The 23,272-nt window shown below is 41.2% G+C and overlaps 1 protein-coding gene across 1 annotated transcript in view; it reads left to right on the forward strand.

The window, feature by feature from the left end:
- Nucleotides 1–23,272, forward strand: part of Vps41 (VPS41 subunit of HOPS complex) — a 160,264-nt gene that overhangs the window by 122,130 nt on the left and 14,862 nt on the right. Inside the window, exons 15-22 of the mRNA XM_004668846.3 lie at nt 2,622–2,683; nt 4,420–4,501; nt 10,484–10,576; nt 12,643–12,770; nt 14,000–14,144; nt 17,796–17,837; nt 18,395–18,445; nt 20,426–20,563. Coding sequence (XP_004668903.1) covers nt 2,622–2,683; nt 4,420–4,501; nt 10,484–10,576; nt 12,643–12,770; nt 14,000–14,144; nt 17,796–17,837; nt 18,395–18,445; nt 20,426–20,563 — 741 coding nt within the window. The remainder of the gene's footprint in view (nt 1–2,621; nt 2,684–4,419; nt 4,502–10,483; nt 10,577–12,642; nt 12,771–13,999; nt 14,145–17,795; nt 17,838–18,394; nt 18,446–20,425; nt 20,564–23,272) is intronic.

The following is a 23,272-nucleotide window of genomic DNA, read 5'->3' on the forward strand; positions in this document are numbered from 1 at the left end:
TCAGCTGTAAGGTCAAAACATTTCACTTTATTGATTCCATTTCTGCTTGTAAACTTGCAAGCCTCAAGGTAGTTTTGGAAAATTTTAAGAACAACATTTATGAAATACACTTGAAACACAATGCTTTCCAATTGGGTGTGGGGAAGTTTCTTTAAATCATAGGTAAAATAATGTTAGCCCAGAATTGATTAAAAGTGGTTTGTGAAAATTTGATTCCTTCAGTATTCCCGTGAGAACAAACCCAGTGCTGCTGTTTTGGAGACTCTGCCAGGACAGCAAATGTAGTCTCATTACATTTTAGACTTTGGGAAAATACAGGGAGTGTCTCAAACCCTATTTCTTTGCTAACTGTGAAAGTGTGCAGAGAAGAATTGTGTCATTTACTGTGAAGGGTCTTATCCTTAGAGACCATATAGCCTACTCCCCTTGCTTAAGAATGAGAACTGGGAACTTGATCTTTCATGGCTGTTTGATTTTCAGCACAAATTTCTTCTTTCTTCCACTTTCCCCACCTTAAAATGCTCCTTAAAGTGCCACATAAAAACTAAGGAATATATAAGTGAATAATAAAGTAAGAGAGAAAACTAGAGCAAACTTTTGTTGCAATGTAAAGACTAAGCCATACCTTAGAGACAGAGAAGGGCTTGCAGCCTTCAGAGTAGTGTGCTGAAGGCACAGGAAGAGGGCGGGCTTGACCGGCCTAGTTGTGTGGGACAGCTGAAGAGCTCACTGTGGAAGCAGTAAAGGGTTGCTGCATAGGGAAAGACAGTGGACTCTGCAGAGACATCTATAACTAGGAGCTGGCTTTTCTTTAACCTGTAGAAAAGAATTTAAGCTTTCAGTCCTGTATCAGATTTGCCTGTTAGAAGGGCTGAGGGAGACTGGGCCAGAAAGAGGGCAGCTAGGATGGAGATCAGGAGGCATCTTATTAGTGTAAATGGGAAGTGGGGAGAACTGCTTAAGTTGGCAGGAGTGGAGACATCCTGTAAGATATCCTTGTGGAGCCTGGGAAGGAAATTTGAGCTGAACAGATACGGTGAAGTTAGCAACATGTCAGTAATTACTTGAATTTGGATAAAGCCACTTACTGTGGGTGTGTTAAGTCCTATCAAATAAGTTCATAGATGGAGCCCTTGAGGATCTGTCTTTAATGGAAAGACACATACAAAGCACATGTAGACTAGCCAAGCCAAGAAGGTGTACTGGGAGCTGGGTGAGAAGAACATTCAGGACAAAGGGAGTTAAAGGCTTATGCAGCTGGTGTGAGCAGGCCAAAAGGCCAGACAAACTCAGCTGGTCAGCATTACCTGGGATTTGGTAATATGCAACAATTTTCAGCTCACATATTAGTGCCAAAGGAAGTGATAGTGAATAGACATTGGAATGCACAGGTGAGGACAGACTACCAGTTTCACTTTGAGGAAAATGACAAAAACTGTAGCTGGGTGCTCTAACATCACAGGATGGCTACTTCTGGTGTTTCATGTAAGAGCTGTTAAAGAAAAAAATGCTTGTGCTAAGAGCAGAGGATGGGATTGGCATTGAAGCTTCAAAGAGGGGAGAGTGCGGAATGGATGCCACAGTGGCAAGGTGGGCCTGGCGAGAAAGAAGGGGTAGCTGATGTGGCCGTCTGCAGCCTGCACGTTTGTCAACGGTAGTGTCATGTCACATTGTAGGAAGGGTAGATGCCCCCAGGTTAGTGTGGCTCTGAAAACTGGCAGGAAGACCCTTTATGTAGCCTGTTTTCAGAGAAATAAGGAAACTGTGATAGATTTTAAATATAATTTCCCACATAGTAGCCATTAAAGAAAATAGGTGGTAAACCAAAAGCTATTAAGCAGTCCTATATTGATTACACAGAGAACTTCTTCCCCAGCACAGCATGATTTCTCACCTGCGCACAGAGGTGGCTGGGCTCCTGTCACTTGCCATCAGGGGACAACCCCAATTTTAAGCTTCTCATGAAAATTCTTTCCAGGGGAGTAATTTTTATAAGAGTCAGGCAAGTGCTTTCCTCCCGTGCATGGTGTCCCTGACCACTGCTTAGCCAAGGTGGAATCAGTGAGTAAACATGGATGCCCTGAAGCCAGCTGACCTTCTCTTCCCTCAGTTTCTTCATTTATATGCCTGAGTAGGAATTACTTGTGGTTTTGTTTGTTTGTTTTGAGCTCATTTTCACTTTAGTATTAGGATTGATAATCTACCTTTACATTTTGCTCATGTCTTCAGCCTTAGTGTAGTAGAAGGGGAAGGGGCTGTCTCATAGACAAAGGCACCAGAGACAGACTCATGTCCAGGGACGCAGGATTGTTGGGCCACATTTCTGATGTTGAAGGTCACCTTTACAAACCATCTCTTAGAAGGAAGTTGATCAGTAGCTATTAAAAGAGTAACATTTATTTTAAAACAGAATTCTGAAATGTAGGAAAAACAAATTAAGTACATTTATATGAATAGGCTAAAGGAACGAGCAAGCATGGTTGCATGCAGCAAGGTAAGACGCTGACAGGTAGTAGAAGGAGGCTCACAGGCTCCAGTGAGGAGGCCTGCTCAGAAACTGACACCCCCATCTGTGTTTGTTCCACTTGAATTTTGATATTCTTTCATTTAATTTTTACTAGGATATTGGTTTGGCATATATTAATCACCTGGTGGAGAAAGGAGACTATGACATCGCAGCACGGTAATAATGACAAATTCACATTTACTTACTAATAGAAGCAAAATTGACTGATGTTAACAACAAAAGTAAACGATTCTGCAGGGTGTGGTAGTGCGCGCCTTTAACCAGCACTTGGGAGGCATAGATAGGAAGATTGCCATGAGTTTGAGGCCACCCTGAGACTACATAGTAAATTCCAGGTCAGTCTGGGCCAGAGTGAGACCCTACCTTGAAAAACCAAAAAAAAAAATGTTTCTTTGCCACTAACTCTTCTCAGATCTGTCTAAGTAAGTAATTTGTTACTTGGGCTTTTCACTCTTCCCCATCTTCCTAAGGTGGACTTTTCATGCTTCTCCCGTCTTTGTAAGGTGGGCTTTTCATGCTTCCCCATCTTTGTAAGGTGGGCTTTTCACTCTTCCCCCTCTTCATTAGGTGGGCTTTTCACACTTCCCCGTCTTTGTAAGGTGGGCTTTTCACACTTCCCTGTCTTCATAAGGTGGGCTTTTCATTCTTCCCCCACTTCCCTGTCTTCATAAGGTAGGCTTTTCACTCTTCCCCATCTTTGTAAGGTGGTTTTTCATGCTTTGTCCCTGTGAGTGCTGGTTCTGAGGGAGGACTTGCTACTTCCCAGTCAAGGTACTCGCATCCTCGAGGGCCCATGAATTACCATGGTGGAAGGTGTTGATTTTAGGATAGGATCCCGATATAGCCGATGTTTAGGGAGGGCTACAGACATCTTACTTGAAACCTCAGTTTCCATAATAGAGGATAGCTTCCTCTTCATTGATTGCCCTTGGGTTAGGGAGAGTGGGGGTGAAAGGTGACACTGAAATCTTTACACTGCCTCACTTTACCCAGAGGTCAATTACTTCTTTCATTACATAGTTAGGTGTCAAAAGTCTTAAAGAAAGAGTCTAGTATAAGTTGTTGTTTGCCACAGTTTCTTGGGGGAGAGGCAGACAAAAGAGGTAGGCCTGAGCTAAAGGACCATCTTAGCAGTTGGTGTAACCATGGTATAACTGGATCCCCACTCCCCACAGCACAGAACTTAGTGGCCTGCTGGCCTGTCGTGAGATTCCTGCAGAAGAGACATCCAGAGCCTAGAATGTCTTTTTCCAGTAGGCTGCCCAGGAGACATTGCCTTCATCTCAATAGTTAGCCAACCTGCCCTTTTCTAGAAAAACGTCTAGGGCTGTTCACGTTACACACATCCTTGGAGGAAGTACTACTGAATTACCATTCAAGGACATTTCTTTCTCACAGAGCGTGATGATAAATGGAAGCGACCAAACCTGCAAGCGTGCCTTCAGACTTTACTCACCTGAGCTCACTTGAGAACACGTGTCAATATGTAAAACACAGTTCACTCATATAAATAGTCCTCCAAATTACATGGGGTACAATTGTGGTTTTCTTTTTCTGGAAGGACGTACCATTTTGTGGATAGCTAGTCTATTTCAAGAAAACACCCAGTCCAGCGTTGCCTTCCTGGTGCATGGGAAGCTCACAACAGGAAAGCCGTGGGCAAGCCCCTGCTAGTGGTCTTCTGTAGCAGGTCCGTGTTCATGCAGAAGGGCTTGTGTCATTGGCACAATGTGCATTCACTCCTACATGCAGTCAGAGAGTAGCAGAAATAATTCTCTGGTCACTGGGACTTGAGACAGAAACATGTCAAAACTCTGGGAAGGGGAAAATTTCAGCTTATCCTGTCTTTTAATTTATTTTAAATTCTCTCTCTGGGATGTTTTTACTATCAGCAAATGCCAGAAAATTCTTGGAAAAAATGCAGCACTCTGGGAATATGAAGTTTATAAATTCAAAGAAATCGGACAGCTTAAAGTAAGCAAAGCTTTATTTTGTTTAACTGCTATTGTTTGTGTACAGTTTATTAAGATGGAAATAAAATTAAGATAATAGCAATTCATTATTGGAAACCGGTATCACATTAAAGGAATTAGACTTAGAAATGTGTTCATGTTTTGCCTGCTATGTTATCTCTTGGAATTCTGAACATACTCTTTAAAAATGTTGAAATTTGGGCTGGAGAGATGGCTTAGCGGTTAAGCGCTTGCCTGTGAAGCCTAAGGACCCCAGTTCGAGGCTCGGTTCCCCAGGTCCCACGTTAGCCAGATGCACAAGGGGGCGCATGTGTCTGGAGTTCATTTGCAGAGGCTGGAAGCCCTGGCGCGCCCATTCTCTCTCTCTCTCTACCTGTCTTTCTGTGTCTGTTGCTCTCAAATAAATAAATAAATAAATAAATAAATAAATAATTTTTTTAAAATGTTGCCATTTTAAGTTAGCGTAGCAGCATTTTCATACATTTATGTCAGACTTTTTATTCGTTTATTCCCTTCCCCCCAGTACCCTTCTGCTATGGCTGATGTCCCAGTGGATATAATTTTAAAAGATCCCCTTGTATGAGTGTGAACCAGGTCCTGCCTCCTGTGCTTGCCTGGGTGCCTTCCAAGGATATGTTGCATTGTTTCTACTGAGCTGTTCCTGGAAGGGTTTATCCCATACTGTTCTCCCATTTACCTGTAGCCTTTCCTGAATAGTGTGGAATGCCCTTTTCATAGACTGCTGGTAAGAATAACCCAATGTATATACACTACCTGCTCAACTTCTCTGAATGTGTGTGTATGACATACAGTATACCTAGTCATTTCAGAGTATGACACAAGATACCTAGTCTAGGTGTATGACACATGGTAGACCTAGTCTTCTAGGTGTATGACACACGGTACACCTAGTCTTCTAGGTGTATGACATACGGTAGACCTAGTCTTCTAGGTGTATGCCAAACGGTGGACCTAGTCTTCTAGGTATATGACATACGGTAGACCTAGTCTTCTAGGTGTATGACATACGGTAGACCCAGTCTTCTAGGTGTATGACATACGGTAGACCCAGTCTTCTGGGTGTATGACATACGGTAGACCTAGTCTGCTAGGTGTATGACATATGGTACACCTAGTCTTCTAGGTGTATGACATACGGTAGACCTAGTCTTGTAGGTTATGACATACGGTAGACCTAGTCTTCTAGGTGTATGACATACGGTAGACCTAGTCTTCTAGGTGTATGACATATGGTAGACCTAGTCTTCTAGGATATGACATACGGTAGACCTAGTCTTCTAGGTGTATGACATACGGTAGACCTAGTCTTCTAGGTTTTTGACATATGGTAGACCTAGTCTTCTAGGTGTATGACAGACGGTAGACCTAGTCTTCTAGGTGTATGACATATGGTAGACCTAGTCTTCTAGGTTATGACATACGGTAGACCTAGTCTTCTAGGTGTATTACATAGGGTAGACCTAGTCTTCTAGGTGTATGACATACAGTAGACCTAGTCTTCTAGGTGTATTACATACGGTAGACCTAGTCTTCTAGATGTATGACAATGGTAGACCTAGTCTTCTATGGGTATGACATACGGTAGACCTAGTCTTCTAGGTTATGACATATGGTAGACCTAGTCTGCTAGGTGTATGACATACGGTAGACCTAGTCTTCTAGGTGTATGACATATGGTAGACCTAGTCTTCTAGGTTATGACATATGGTAGACCTAGTCTGCTAGGTGTATGACATATGGTACACCTAGTCTTCTAAGTTATGACATACAGTACACCTAGTCTTCTAGGTAATGACATACGGTAGACCTAGTCTTCTAGTTGTGTGACATACGGTAGACCTAGTCTTCTAGGTGTATGACATACGGTAGACCTAGTCTTCTAGGTGTATGACATACGGTAGACCTAGTCTTCTAGGTGTATGACATACGGTGGACCTAGTCTTCTAGGTGTATGACATACGTTAGACCTAGTCTTCTAGGTTATGACATACGGTAGACCTAGTCTTCTAGGTGTATTACATACGGTAGACCTAGTCTTCTAGGTGTATGACATACGGTAGACCCAGTAGTCTAGGTGTATGACATATGGTAGACCTAGTCTTCTAGGTTATGACATATGGTAGACATAGTCTTCTAGGTGTATTACATATGGTAGACCTAGTCTTCTAGGTGTATGACAGATGGTAGACCTAGTCTTCTAGGTTATGACATATGGTACACCTAGTCTTCTAGGTTATGACATACGGTGGACCTAGTCTTCTAGGTGTATGACATATGGTAGACCTAGTCTTCTAGGTTATGACATATGGTACACCTAGTCTTCTAGGTTATGACATACGGTAGACCTAGTCTTCTACGTGTATTACATACGGTACACCTAGACTTCTAGGTGTATGACAGACGGTAGACCTAGTCTTCTAGGTGTATGACATACGGTAGACCTAGTCGTCTAGGTGTATGACATATGGTAGACCTAGTCTTCTAGGTTATGATATATGGTACACCTAGTCTTCTAGGTGTATGACATATGGTAGACCTAGTCTTCTAGGTGTATGACATACGGTAGACCTAGTCTTCTACGTGTATGACATACGGTAGACCTAGTCTAGGTGTATTACATACGGTAGACCTAGTCTTCTAGGTTATGACATATGGTACACCTAGTCTTCTAGGTTATGACATACGGTAGACCTAGTCTTCTAGTTGTATAACATATGGTAGACCTAGTCTTCTAGGTGTGTGACATACAGTACACCTAGTCTTCTAGGTGTATGACATACGGTAGACCTAGTCTTCTAGGTTATGACATACGGTAGACCTAGTCTTCTAGGTTATGACATATGGTAGACCTAGTCTTTTAGGTTATGACATACTGTAGACCTAATCTTCTAGGTGTATGACATACGGTAGACCTAATCTTCTAGGTGTATGACATATGGTAGACCTAGTCTTCTAGGTGTATGACGTACGGTAGACCCAGTCGTCTAGGTGTATGACCTATGGTAGACCTAGTCTTCTAGGTGTATGACATATGGTAGACCTAGTCTTCTAGGTTATGACATATGGTAGACCTAGTCTTGTAGGTGTATGACATACGGTAGACCTACTCTTCTAGGTGTATGACATACAGTAGACCTAGCTTTGTATGTATGACATGCCGGACACCTAGTCTTCTGTGTTAAAACTCCCCAAGCCACATTCCATTTAATGTCTAATTTAATTTGATTTTTGTTTACTCTGTACCCATTTGGCCTTGCTTCCCCCTCAGGTGCCCTGCCTTAATTAGCTTTTGACTCTGATCTTGAAAGGAACTTCCAACAAATCTGAGAACAACCCTAACCCTGAGTTAGCCATTTTAGAAATAGATCAGAGCTTTCATCTCTCTGCTACATGTTGCTTCACAGGACAAAATTGGAGCTCATTTTATGACCCCATATCCCTTCCTCTCCTGCCTCAGGTCCCTTTGGTGACCTCCATCTTTCATCTCTGGGTCCTTATGGCCTTTCTAAGCACACATGTGTTATATTGCCTGAATGCAACAAATGGCTATGCTGATGTTTTCCCTTGCCTTCCCCAAGCTTTCTTCTCTGTTTTGCATAATAGACCTGGGCCATACTGGGCATGATTCCCTTCTGCATTTGTAGGTGCTGTTGCCATGTAATATCACTATTGTCTGCTTCCCTTCTTGAACTATAAGCTTCTTGGGGATAGGTGAACAAGTTCTATATCTGCAGTACGAAGTATGGTTATAATGCTGCCATAGGGTAGACCTAGTCTTCTAGGTGTGTGTCACACGGTACAGTAGACCTAGTCTTCTAGGTGTATGCCACATGGTATGGTAGACCTAGTCTTCTAGGTGTATGCCACACGGTAGACCTAGTCTTCTAGGTGTGTGTCACACGGTATGGTAGACCTAGTCTTCTAGGTGTATGCCACATGGTATGGTAGACCTAGTCTTCTAGGTGTATGCCACACGGTAGACCTAGTCTTCTAGGTTTATGCCACACAGTAGACCTAGTCTTCTAGGTGTATGCCACATGGTATGGTAGACCTAGTCTTCTCGGTCTATACCACACGGTACACCTAATCTTCTAGGTGCATGACATATGGTAGATGCCAGATTTTAGGGTTTGGAGGGAATGTTCCACACGTGTGAACCCTTTATTTAGGTTCCTATCCTATTTTTAACAAAGTCTGGATAGAAATGGACATGAGAAGGATGGATTAAGAACTATGGAGTTTGCTTAGGGAGAATCATAAATTGTGAGGTCTATTTAGTGGAAAATGGGATCTAGGAAAAGTCTGGAGCAGTTTTACAAGCATGCAAAAGACAGGCTCTAGAAGCATATATAAAAAGATTTAGAAGAAATACACACTTGTGTGGGAGCAAAGCATAATTTGTGAGGATTGTTTTTTTAAAGGGAGGGGGAATGAGGTCCCATCTCTTTAATATTTTATTCACTTATTTGTAAGCAGAGAAAGAGAGAGAGAGAGGGAGAGAATGGGTATGCCAGGACCTTTTGCCAGTTCATATGAACTCCAGTTGCATGCACCACTTTGTTCATCTGGTTTTGCATGGGTACTGGGGAATTGAACCCTAGCCTTCAGACTTTGCAAGCAAGTGCCTTTAACCACCTCCCTTGTGAGGTTTATTTAAGAGAAGTTTGGAACTAGGAAAAGGCTGGGGCACACATGGAGGTTAGGATCTAGAAGACTATGCAAAAATATTTAGAAGAAACACACACTCATGTGGGAGGCACAGCATCCATCCTGAGAATGCCCATAGAAAAGTTAAGTGATCATGTGGTGATGGCTTAAGAAAGAACACAAGAAGGATATCAAGAGTTATTGCATCCATGCTTACCTCGAGTTTAAGGAAATGACACATAGGCCCAGAGTTTAGAGGAAATACCCACCTGGTAGCCTTAGACGTCTGAGAAAAATCCTCAAAGTACCCCAAAGCGTGACATAGATAGGAGGAAGGCAGAAAACATACTTAAAGACCTAAAAGAAGACCTAAAGAAGTGTTGTCCCCTACTAAGCCTGGCTGGGTAGGGTAAGCCAAATTTAATATGTGTGTTCAGTGAGCCAAGATCAGCCTGGACAAGCCTTTATAGTCCATTTAAAATGAATTTTTTGAGCTGGGCATGGTGGCGCACTTCTTTAATCCTAGCACTCGGGAGGCAAAGGTAGAAGGATTGTGGTGAGTTCAGGGCCACCCTGAGAATACAGAGTGAATACCAAGTCAGTCTGTGCTAGAGTGAGACACTACCTCGAAAAAAAAAAAAATGGATTTTATTTTTTTTTTTTTTTTGTCAGATTCATGCATATACCTGATTATTTCGTAGATTCGGGGGCTTAACCAAAGTCTAGTCCACCCAGATAGTATGGTAACACCCATTGTGGATGAAACTGGATCAGACAGGATTTCCATTCCTGTCAAGGCAGTGTGACATCTTCGGGTTCCCTCTTTAGGAACTGTCTCTAACTGAAACTGTATAAAAGAAGCTAGCTTTCTCCTGAGTCTCCTTCAGTAGTGTAGGTGACTTGTGGAAGGTCAATATGCTACATTCAATGTGAGGAAAGGTGAAGTAGATAGATGATGGGTATAGTTGCTGGATGTTATTTACATTTTCATTGATTTATCAGGAAGAATGGGAATAAAGGTTAATGTGGGCAATTTTGTATTCATTGGTTCCTGGCTGTATACATGCATGCCATCACTGTACACACACACACACACACACACACACACACACACACACACACACACAACATATACACATTTGTAAACACAAAATTTGTTAGAAAACAGAGTTTATTTGAATCTTCTGAAGTACCCTAAACCCTTACGTTGGTAAACTGAGACACCTGGGGTCCTGCTTAGTTCTCTGTTGTCTTCATGCTTGGAATGCAGCTGCTGTACCATTTCTTCAAGGGTTCTTTTTCCATCTCTTCCCAGGCTATTAGTCCTTACTTGCCCAGAGGGGATCCAGTTCTGAAGCCACTCATCTATGAAATGATCTTACATGAATTTTTGGAAAGTGATTATGAGGTATGCAATTCTCATGTGGTCTTATACTTGTTCTCAAAGGGACATATTAAGAAATCTCAAAATTTTATTTCTATCATTTCACAATTAGTTTATATGGGTTTGATTCTAAAACTGATTTAAATTCTGTCATCATTTATCTTGTTTATTCATATCATATCTCTAAACTTGACTAAGACTGAAGAAAATAAATATGACAAACTTAATTTTTGTTTGGTATTTTGAGGTAGGGTCTCACTCTAGCCTGGCTAACCTAGAATTCACTATGTCATCTCAGAGTGGCTTTGGTCTCACAGCAATCCTTTTACCTCTGCTTCCAGAATGTTGGGATTAAAGGCATGCATCACCACACTGGGCTCAAGCAGTTAAATTTTCCCCTGCATGTTTTAGGATATCTGCCTGATCAATATCATTAAGATAATTATAAAATCTTATAAATAATTCAAATAATATTTTCTATTCCCATCTTAAGGCTTGATTGTTCATTATATTGTCACATAGTGAATCAAATTATACTGTTCATATGAACTTTTGATCAAATGCTATATACATAAAAGTCGTGCTGCTAACTAAAGATTAGATTGAAAATAAAATGTGAACAATTCTGGGCTTAGTGACAAAAGCCTGTAATCCAGCTACTCCAGAAACACAAGCAGAAGAAACATGAGTTTGAGTTACCATCATGGGACCCCTTGCTCCTCCATAGGACTGAGGGACTTCTCTAGAGTACTGACATCCAAATCTTCTGTTCTTCCCCAAAAGATATTTAATAATGTGATTTTCCTGGAAGAAATGATGATTTTATTGCTGGAGCATCTCAGTTGCAAGCAAAGCCCCCATGCACCATTGTGGTGATTGTGCAGTGCACAGCTGCATGGACATATATACAGAGCTGCCCACAACTACAGTACATAGAAAGTGGTAGAGAAAGAGCTGACCCAGATAACATCTGTTAATGTTGATAATGCCACCCAGCCATTATAGTTGTCTAGAATAAGCTTACCGCAAGTCAAACCTGAGCTCTATACAATGGTACTTTGTGGGAAAACGATCAGGGTTCCTTTCTCAGTTGTTTAATTAATAGAGCAGGAATGGATAACACTGCCGACTTCCCAGGACCAGTAAGTGGAGATCACTGCACAGTAACCTCCCATGTCTACCACTGGCCCGTGTACCCAGTGTCTGACAGTGGTGGCATCTTGTCATCACAGTCATGCCCCAGTTTGTTACAGGAGTACTTCTGAGCATTATTCATTTAGATTATCCTACTTTTTGTGTTGGAAAAAGCATTCCTCCTCCAGTCTCACACCATAGCAATTAGCACAGAAGCCTTCTGTGCCTGGAAAGCAGTGTGATTCTTTTCCCTGAAACAGGACCTCAGTTCTGCAGCCCACACTGGCTGCATGCCTACTAATGTCTGTGATTCCATCACTGTCCATTTAGGTACACTATCTAATCCCATAGCTTGAGGGCTCAGTCCACAAGGTTAATGTCCTACCTCTTAGCTAATCATGAGGCCCCACTCATTTTTACCTGTACTTCTGACTAATTAACTGTACAATGAGGTTTTTTTAAACCCCTTGTTGAGGTTCACTTAATTGTTCTAGTGGCTTACAAATCTGAGGAAAGTATGGTCACTGGTTTATTGTAAAGACTATCACCAAGGACACTAGTGAAGAGGTGTACAGGGCAGGCTGTGAGAACAGGAAAAAGCTCCCATGCCTGCTAGTGGCTCACCATCCTCCAGGATTCTCCCATTGTTGCCAGTCAGGAAGCTCTCTATGCCTGGCCCTACTAGGCCTTAAGCTTTCTGTGTCTGGCCCTACTAGGCCTTAATGGAGACTAAATTTCATAGGCATGATTACTACTAGAGCAGCAAGAAAGCCCAGTGAGGCCTGCCTGGTCAAGTGGCTCAGCAGTCCTTCCTGTCCACATGTGACCAGACACCTCTAGAGTGAGGAAACTTTTATGACCTATTGTCTAAGCTTTTGAGGAGGGATGGTAATAATTAGGGATCATACATGAAAATCAAATGTCTATTTCTTTTTATGCTGTCCCCCTTTGAATAGGGTTTTGCTAAACTCATCGGAGAGTGGCCTGGAGATCTGTATAACAATTCAGTCATAGTTCAGGCAGTTCGAGATCACCTGAAGAAGGAGAGTCAGAACAAGACTTTATTGAAAACCCTAGCAGAATTGTGAGTATACTTTACTTCTTCCACATGGAAAAGTCTCTCATACTTCAGACTCAGAAAATGCTGAATGGGAAGGATGTATTTTTACATTATTGTCCTACATTCATTCGATTAAAAAGCCTTTTTATAAATCTCAGATGAATAGCTTGAAGATGAGAGGTATGTAGAACTGGAATGGCATTGTGAACTTCTTCCCCAAGCAGCAGTCCAGGGTTCAGGTAGTGCTTCAGGTAGAGGAGGCTGGCAGGCATCACTTCCTGCAAGCTTTCCCAGGCTTGGAATTGTGTAGTTGTTACTCTCTCAGAATTAGACTCCTTGTCTATAAAATCACAGGTCCTTACAGGTAGAATTTTGGACTTGAAAGTGTGGTGTCATGACAAAGGACTAAATACAAGGCATTATGATAAGTCAGTATTTTGAAAATGATGTTTATTATTTTTTCTTTTTTATTGGGCATTTCTGTCTGCCCAAATGGCTGAGACACGGAGATAAGATTTGACCTCAAGGAGCCTCAGTGTAGGGAAATAAGTAGTAGACCAGACCCGTCCAAGAAGGTCAAGCCTGCTGGAGCTCTCCTCCGAGCCTGCAGACTTCAGACCTTCCTCTCCCATCTTGCTTCATTCAAGACAAAGAAAGGGTTACAAGAATGGCCCCAAAGGGAGGAGTCTGTTAGGCAAATCATCCCCGTGGCATTAAAAATGAGACTAGGAATGTTATTGTAGATGGTCCTTGGGTTCCATAGCAGTGGTCATGAACTGACAGTATAATTCTGTTCAGCTGGCTTTCTACAGCTGGCTCAGTGACTTGTTCAATAGAAAAAAAAAAAAACACATTTCAACTTCATATTATCCCCTCACAAAAATGCTTTTGGAATATAACACATTTGTCAACTGAACACTTCCTGTGAGACTCTAAACTGATTTTTCTTTTACTTAAAATGAATATTTCCTTTGTTCTGAATCATAACTCATTGTCTGGCATATAGATTTTTATAACACTTGAAGCTTAGACCCCAGGACAGAACATTTTATTACATAAATAATAAACATTTTCTGAAGTTTTGGTGAGATGAAAGGCAGAGTTCTGAAAAACAAGTACTTCCTGATGATATATTGTAAATCTTTTAATCACTTTCATCTTTGAACAATTGCTTTAGTATTTAATATTATAAGACAACATCTCTGTGTATTTTAGTCACAACTATTGGTAAATATTAACACTTTTGTTAACAGATACACCTATGACAAAAACTACGGCAATGCTCTGGAAATATACTTAACATTACGACATAAAGATGTCTTCCAGTTGATACATAAGCACAGTCTTTTCAGTTCAATCAAGGATAAAATCGTGTTACTAATGGATTTTGACTCTGAGGTAGCATGCTTCTTATTACTACTGATAAACTGTTTTAACTATTCCAAATGTTTAATCATTAGCCATCTGTGCAAATTGTTCCATGCTGGCCATGTGCTAATCATGCTGAAGACCCTCGGACTCTCGCTTGCCATGTGCTAACCCTTCTCAGGACCTTCTGACTCTTGTTCCTATGCACTAATCATGCCTAGAACCACCTAACCCTTGATTCGTGTTCTTTTTTAACTAGCATTCAGAACTCCTTTTCTTGCTGTGGTTATTGCATAAAAATGACAGTGCTTTGTTTAGACTGTGGTGGGGGAGGATGAGGATCAAGCCCACGGCCTTGCACCTGGGGGCCGAATGTTGTATCCCTGAACTTTATCCAAGCCCTGGTGGAGAACTTTTAAAATAAGTGCTATAGGAGAAGTAATTCTATTCAAAAACTAATTCATAGAACTCATAGAAATGAATCAGGCATTTGCCTTAACTCCTTTACCTATATTAATCTAAGTTACAGAATGTAAATTTAAGTGAACTTCTGTTTAGATCCCTTATTGCCATTGCCATTCACAGACATAGCATATTGGGCTTCTGTTGGTCTCAGTGACACTCTGGTCCAGGTACAAGACACATGGTATGTGTTAGTGTAGTTTTAATTTGAATAATGTAGTGTACCTTGACTAATGAGGAGACCCACCTTCAATAGCCATAGTAGTTCTTATGAATTCAAAAAAATCTCAAATACTCTGTCTCAAAAAGTAATCAAATTAGAATTGCTACAGGTAGAAGTTATGAGGCTTATAACAAGTGCTTATTCACAAAAGTGAAAGTTTAGCTGAATCAAAAAATAAAGGTCTAACAGCTCCAAAAGGATCAATGTTTTCAAGTGTAGGAAATTACAACAATGAACTGTGTGCAGATGTGCCCTCCACAGACTTCATTTATTTAGACACGAGACATCCGTCTTTCTCTAAAATGCTTCTGCTCATTCGTTATATTGAGCCAAGTCTACAGGGTCTTCAAAACATGGTACATGGTGATCTCCCCACTGTCATCCTCTGGCCTACAAACTTGCACATGTATGTGTAGGCCAGTGGATGACAATGGGGAGATCTTCCTCAGTCACCCTCCACCTTAATCTTTGACACAGCATCTCTCACTGAACCTAGAACTCATCAAAGTAATCATACTAGCTAGTCAGCCCCCAGCTATGTCCCGTCTCTGTTAGGGTTATAGGTATGTACTACCACAGCCAGCATCTTTATGTGCATGTTAGAGATCCAAACTCAGGCCCTAATGTGGCATACCCTTTACCCACTACGCCATCTCTTTAGCTCTTGCTTCTTCTATTTACAGTCATATGTTAATATTTCTTAAGTGGTTAGCCTTAGATTTATAACACTGACTAGGTATTCTGAATATTCTGTTTCTGCACTTATTATACTGTGTTCTCTTGAGCATTTCTTTTATCTACAGCTCACATACCTTCCCTCTCATTCCTATCTCATTTTATCCCCATCTTCTCCTCTTTTTACTTCTTAACCATAAATTTCTATAGGCTTAGCAATATTTAAGCTCTTTTTACCCTTTCAAATCTCACAACTCCATGATTTTCTCTTGCCATAATACTTGGTTTATTTTACTTCTGTTCCTGCCTTAGTAACTAATACCTTAGTACACATTACATGATCCTTCTTTATTCCTCAAAATTTAGCACCAAATTTATGAATCATAGGCCCAAAAAAGAGAATAACTTTAAGTTGAAAGTATAGATAATATATTTAATAAAATCAGGGCAGAAATTTTCTTAAATCAGGAAAAGAGATGGCCATCTAAACACAGGAGGCATTCAGGATGCCAAACAGACAAGACTGAAAAAGGCCTTCTCCACATCACCTGGGCACAAAGGACTGCTGCTTTACTACCTCTGTCTTTGCATAGCAGGTCGGTCCATAACATGTAGTTTCTTCTTCAATTAGTATTCAGCTATGGAATGGTAGTCAACTGTTCCCAGTGCCCTGGATATGTGGATTGCAGGTGTAGCTCCCCTAGTTTACTAAGTTGATGATACCTCAACCCTATACTTCAGCTTATTCCCACTTGAACATTCAAATACTCTGACTGACCAAAAAAAAAAGAAAGAAAGAAATGACTTTATAGGAGCATCTAGCTCATATGCACAAGTCCCAACAGAGAAACACAGGAAACAGAAAAACCAAGGCAGGGGCTGGAGAGATGGCTTAGCAATTAAGGTGCTTGCCTGCAAAGCTAAAGGATTCCGGTTCAGCCCTCCACGACATGCGTAAGCCATATGCACAAGGACACATGCATCTGGAGTTCGTTTGTAGTTGCTGTTTGCCCTGACTTGCCTATTCTCTCTCCCTCTCTGCCTCTTTCTCTCAACTAAATGAATAAATAAAATATGTGTGTGTATATATATATATATATATATATATATATATATATATATATATATATATATATTTATAATCCAAGGCAGGATGACTCCTCCAAAATGACCACTTCCACAGTAATGGCTCAAAATAAGAGTGAATTAGATAAAATCACAGAGAAAGAATTCCAAAGAGTGATTATAAGAATGCTTAGTGAAACCAGAGGACACAAGTTCCTGAGTGAGTACAGAGAGAAGGCAAACAGTGGAATGAACAAAGTAAGGCAGCACAGAGTGTGAAGAAGGAATGCAAATGTAGAAATGCCATAGATAGAAATAATGAAGATAATTAAATTGAAATTTTAGAGATAAAATACTCAGTAAGTGGGCTGGAGGGATGCTGAGTGGTAAAGACACTTTTCTACAAAGCCAAGGGACCCAGGTTTGATTTCCCAGGACCCTTGTGTACAAACACATCCATGAGGTCATAGCAAAGGACAAACTGCACGAGAATAAAAAAAGCAAGTGACAAATAGGAAAACATCAAACATAAAATCAGCAAACTAACAACTATTGCCTACCTTTCAGTATTCACTGAGTGCTAATAACCTTAATTCTCTAGTCAAAAGACACCAACTGGCAGATTGGATTAAAAACAATATCCAGAGACTTGCATTTGTCTGCAAGTACATACCTCACTGCTAAAGACAAATACACCCTGGGAGGGTGAAGAGATGGAAAAAGGCATTCCAAGCAAATAGGATTTTGGGAAACAACCAGTGTAAGTGAACCTGAAGCCAAAATTAGAAGAGATGCAGAAAATTACTTCACGAATCTCATTCCTGCAGAGGACCAGCCACTTCTTTCTGTGGGTTCTGATAGGATGGCTCAATCAAGCTTCAGGTAGTCAGAAGAAAGTCATTATTGTGACTTGGGTAGTGTGATCATCTCTGTTGCTCCTGAGAGTCACGTGGGAATTTGTAAAGATAGCCAAGATATACAGGGGCCTAGACTGTGTTGCCTATTTTGAATAGGTCACGAAGTTTTATATTTAGTAAGTAGAACAATGTATAATTTTAGTAGTATACAAAACAGACCTTAGATAGATAGACATTTGGAAGTGCATTCCTTTATATATGTTATTTTATACATGAGTCATTTGTAAAGCTTAGTGTTGCCAGAGCCTAGGCATTGCCTTCTACCTTTAGCTGGAGTGCGTCTGTGCTGCGTTGTGTTCTTATGTAGAAGACTTATGTGCCACTTCTTTCATATTTCAGAAAGCAGTTGACATGCTTTTGGACAATGAAGATAAAATCTCGGTAAGTATCTTTTTATATTTATAAGTCTATTTTCTATTGCTAAAAACACAATACCACAAGCCAGAGTAAGTTTTAAAGGACAGGAGTTTATTTTGACTCACAGTCTGGTCTAAGGTCAAGGTGATATCTTCCTTTCTGGCAGAGTTGCAAGGCATTGTGGGACATGTTCAATCACAGGGAGAACATATGTGAAAGGCAAGGAGAGCCCCATGGCAGGAAGAAGCCAGGGGCTGGATAGCTGGGAGGGCAGCTCCCATTTCTGTAACTGGCTGCTCTTGTGCAACCCCACCCTCTGACCAGCATTCTTTCCTTCATTGGGCCATTGTGACTAAGGCACCTTCCACCAGACCCCACTCTAAGGGTGGTCATGCATCCACACGAGTGAGCATTCATGGGGAACAAGTTACTTTGAAACCACAGCAGTGTGTTACTGCGTGGGTGCTAGAACTACTTTACTAATAAAGAAGAAGGATAATTTTGTATCTGTATTGGTCTCCTCATAACTGTTTATTTTTTTTCTTTTCTTTTTTTATTTTATTTTTTTTTTTTTGTCTCAGATTAAAAAAGTGGTAGAAGAATTAGAAGACAGACCAGAATTGCAGCACGTGGTGAGCACTGTAGACTTTTCTGCCCTTTTCATTGAAAAGTAGGGCAGAGTATTGTGGTATTGGTGGGAGAATTTTCCACGGGGTAAAGTTCTTGTGGAAGTTTCTGTTCAGATTAGGGATTGACATTTTATTGATTATTTATTTATTTATTTAAGAGAGAGGCACAGAGAAAGGATGGTGTGCCAGGGCTTCTTGCCACTGCAAATGAACTCTAAATGCATGTACCACCTTGTACATCTGACTTTACATGGAAATCAAACCTGAGACTTGCACGCACCTTAACTGCTGAATCATCTCTCCAGCCCCTAATTTTTTGTGATCAGAATTCTCAAGATTATCTGCTTACCCAAACAAGTCTTCCTTCTGTTGGCCCTCTTAGAAATTGTTTATAAAGCAATGATTTCTGGCCCACTTAAACTACAAGGTAGCATTATGGGTGGCAGCTATCTTTGATAGTGAGTCAGAGTGGCCGACTCCACACCAATGGCCCATCTCCCCTGGCTGGCAATTTAAAGTCTGTATAAATTTGACTCAGTCAGTGTGCCAGAGATGTTTGTTTGGGGAACAGCACCCTGTGTCCTAGCCAGACGCTCACTCCAGTGCCAGCGTCCTGTTGGTGGTCCTCACCAGACTTCCACCCAGCAGATGAATTCAGTCTGTCTCTTAGCTCCCCTCTTCGCCTGAGAGAGCCCTAAGCAGGGTGATTCTTGAAGTAAATGTGTGTCACTCTCTATTCAGCAGTCAGTATCAGGCAGTAGCTAAGTTACCTGCAGCTTCAGGAGTTCACACAGGCTCTATCTGCCATCAGCCCATCAGCCTGGTCACCACCACTCAACTATAAATGTGCGGTGTGTGGTCATTACCAGGCAAGGTCTGAGGGCACTACATTTGGGTGATGTGATTGTGTCTTCCTTCCTACAGTGGGTCTTAGGCTTTTTGTTTACATTGAGCATTAACATTGAAAACAATTTTTGATTTCTGTATATTATAATAATAGAATCATTCTTTCTTATATATGGAAAGAGAAATACTTCTTTGACCACCCCATTGTAAGAAACAAATGGACTCCTTTTGACCTTATTTTTGTTTTCTGCTATCACAAATATTGACACCATTGTGTTGCAAACAGCTCACACCGAGACTCAAAAGTGGGAGATGTGGAATGTCTGAGCATTAGTTTACTTTCTGCTGCTTAGATCTTAAAAAACGTACTCATCTTGTGGCTCTTTAGATGTAAGAGGAGAGAAGTTCATCATCTAAGTAGAACACCTCTCTAGTCATGAGGTAGTCACTCGGGATTGTAGCAGTGCCCTTATCCTTACTGGGATAAACCACCCAGTCAGAAGCAGCCCATGGGAAGAAAGGTTTATTTCAGGCTTCCAGTTTCAAAGGGAAACTTCATCATGAGGGAGAAAGCATGACAGCCTGCTTACACCTCACAGATAAGCTGCAAGAACAGCAGTCAGTGCCAGTTAGCTCTGAGCTGGGCTACAATAATAATCCACAAGACCTGCCCCAGTGACACACCTCCTCTCACAAGACTCCACCTCCCACAGGAGTTACACTCAAGCACCGTGGAGGACATTTTACATCCAGACCACCACGGTGTTGACATCCATAGTTTCCATCCCTCGCCCTTGTGTAGTTCATCGCATCTGCTGTGACCGTGGTTCTGAGTGAGTCACAGATTCAATGGGCATGCATTTAATTCTCACAACAATCCAGTGAAGTTGTTTTGCAGGTCAAGACACCAAGTCATAGCTGGCTGGAACTTGCTTAAGGTACCATAGCTGCCAGCAGCAGAGCAGGTCACTCGGGAAGCCTCATTCTCCAGGTGTGGTGCTCTTGCCGCTCCTTAAGTCTTTTTCCATGGTGTGTTTATCCCCCCTCCATGGAAGATGTTTACACTAGAAAGTAGTCATGATATCCAAGTATTCTTTTGTTCGTGGTTTGAAATTTCCGTTCATCTTTTTCTTTTAGTATTTGCATAAGCTTTTCAAGAGAGACCATCATAAAGGGCAGCGCTACCATGAAAAACAGATCAGCTTGTACGCTGAGTATGACCGGCCCAACCTCCTGCCCTTTCTTCGAGACAGTACCCACTGCCCACTTGAGAAGGTAAGCCCCTGGCACCCCACATGTACACTTCAGAAGTAGCTGCCGCTGCCGGTAAGCCATTTGTCAGTCTAGCCTCTGCCTCTGCTCATCCGTCCCTGCTCAGGGGGACGCTGCTGTTCTCCAGACTGGCTGTTCTGGTGAGGGGAGGAGGTCATGCTGGCTTAGATATCAGGGAAGAGCTCAGGCATTTCCATGACAGGCCTAAGTGGAATAAGGTTTAATCCAGTGCCTAGTGCTCAGTGATTATCAAGATGACGTAATGTCAAGACTCTGAGTCCAGTCCCAGGACTAGGATGGCCCTTGGGGTCAAAGCCTAATAGTGGAGTCCTGCCAAAGCCAGAGCCATTGCTCCAGTCAGCCATCAGGTTTGGTAGGTGTGGATTCTTCTCTCCATCTGCTCCCTGTACTGCTGCCATGCTTGGTTTTTCCCTGTGTCCCACTCTGTCACCTCTGAGTTCTTTAGAGGAAGGAGCTTGTCTGACTCGTCTTGGTAAGGGAGTCTCTGATCAACAGTCCACATTTTAAAAACTCTCTAAGTGGCCTTTAACATTACCAGACATTGAAATGTCTTCATTATAAATTATGTCTTTATCAGTCTTTCCAAATGTCATCCCAAGTTTGTCAGAACTTATAACAACTATAGCCATTTTAGTTTATTATTTATTTGCTAGCAGAGAGAGAGGGAGAGAATGAATAACCATGCAAGGGCCTCTTGCTACTGCAGGCAAATTCAAGATACATGTGCCACTTTATGCATCTGGATTTACATGGGCAGTAGGGAATCAAACCCAAGCCATCAAGCAAGTACCTTCAACTGCTGAGCTATCTCTTCTCTCCAGCCTGATATTTTAAAGGACAGTCAATGCCTTCATATTTCTGTCTTGCCTTATAACACGTGTGTTTTCCTTAATGTCTAAACATGTGCAGGTAGGTGGATAGAATGCTCATGTACCTGACAGTGAGGTGCATACAGTGATCAACCCGACAGGCTGAGTCTTTCAGAATGAAAGAAATAGCCTCTAGCTGAGGTCTAAGAAATTAGGGGTCCAGGCCATGGAACCTGGATCTCTTCACGTAAGTCTAAAATGTTAATTAAGAATAACAACAAAGGTGTTCATTAATATTGTGACCAAGCAATAGGCAATGTTTTTAAATGGCTAGCCTGTCCTTTCCTTTATAATTTCCAGGTATGGTCTTCTGGCACTAGACCTCATTTTGCAAATCTTACTTGATTATGCCTAAGAGACATTCAAAGCAGTAAAGCTTTGCATGTTGATAAATGAATGCACGATCGTAAATGTAGTGGCATTCACAAGGTGACTGTGTGTAAAATTTGAGGGAACGCATTGGAGGACATGAAAGTCATAGATTTTCATTGAAGGTTTTAAAAGAAAAGATGGCAGGATCAAGGCTACATGGAAGTCATTGTTTGGTTTTTTTTGTTGGCCTGTTTGTTATTTGAGTCATTTCATTTAGGGCTAATAATGTTATTACTGTCAAAGTTATCTTTCCTACCTTGATACTAAGTTAACAACAGGAATATTAAGGTATTACTTTTTCATCATTGGTCTTCTGTTTTATTTTTACTAAAATTGTCCTTTTTCCATGTATATACTTGTGTATATGTATTTTAAAAACTTTAGATTCCCTATTCTTTCCTCTAGAGGGAGCACCATAGTTCAGGAACACTTAAGAATCTAAATGAAAATGATGCTACATTTGTGTCAGTCATAGAAAAGAAAATCTCTGTGCTAAAGATAATTTTATTTTTCACTCAAAAATTCTTAGATATTTTTAGAGTCTTTTATCATTTATGAGATAATAAGATACTATGAGCATTGACATTAAAACATTTAATAGTCTATGAAATTAAGATTTCAGAGACTCAGTGCTTAGGTATACTGTCAGCAGGCATGACAGGGCTGTCACCCTCTTGAACTATCAGCAACAGTTTTTACTAGCAAACCACCTGCACAAGATTGAGCCCATAAAGTTCCTTTGTGGAGGTGGAGAGGGTCCATGGTCTATAAGTCATTAGTGGTGACTGGGTAGCCATCCTTAAGTTGTTGACACTCCTTTAAGTGACTCCACTTAAACTTGTTGATTCTCCAACCTATGCTTGGGCACAGTCATCTCTATTCTATCCTTGCCCTGTTTGGGGTGAGTAGATGTTTGTTCACATCACCACAGGAAAAGTTAATGCAACACTGAAATTGTACTTGAACTTGATGCCTGCATTTCAGGCCATTGCTTTAGCTTGCCTATATTTGTTTGTTTATTGGTTGGTTTATTTAAGAGAGAGAGAGAAAGAAAGAGACAGAGGGAGAAAAGGGGGAGGAAAAGAGAATGGGTGCATCAGGGCCTCCAGCTACTGCAAACGAACTCCAGATGCATGTGCCTCATTGTGTATCTGGCTTATGTGGGTCCTAGGAAATCAAACCTGGGTCCTTTGGCTTTGCAGGCAACTTCTTTAACCACTAAGCCATCTCCCAACCCTTAGCTTGCCTATTTCTTCATGTGGAATTTACAGCATCTGTACACTGTAGAATGATCTGGAGTGACAAAAATGTCCTGAAGTCATTGCTGTCACAGTGGAGTATCTGAAACATCACTGGTCTTGCTAAGAGCCTGAATTCTAGTTTAAAGGAACTTTAATAAATTCATTTTTAATTTTTTTGCTTATCATAAAAAGTGTTAGGTATCATTGTG

This window comes from Jaculus jaculus, chromosome 16 (assembly GCF_020740685.1).
Source record: "Jaculus jaculus isolate mJacJac1 chromosome 16, mJacJac1.mat.Y.cur, whole genome shotgun sequence".
NCBI lineage: Eukaryota > Metazoa > Chordata > Mammalia > Rodentia > Dipodidae > Jaculus > Jaculus jaculus.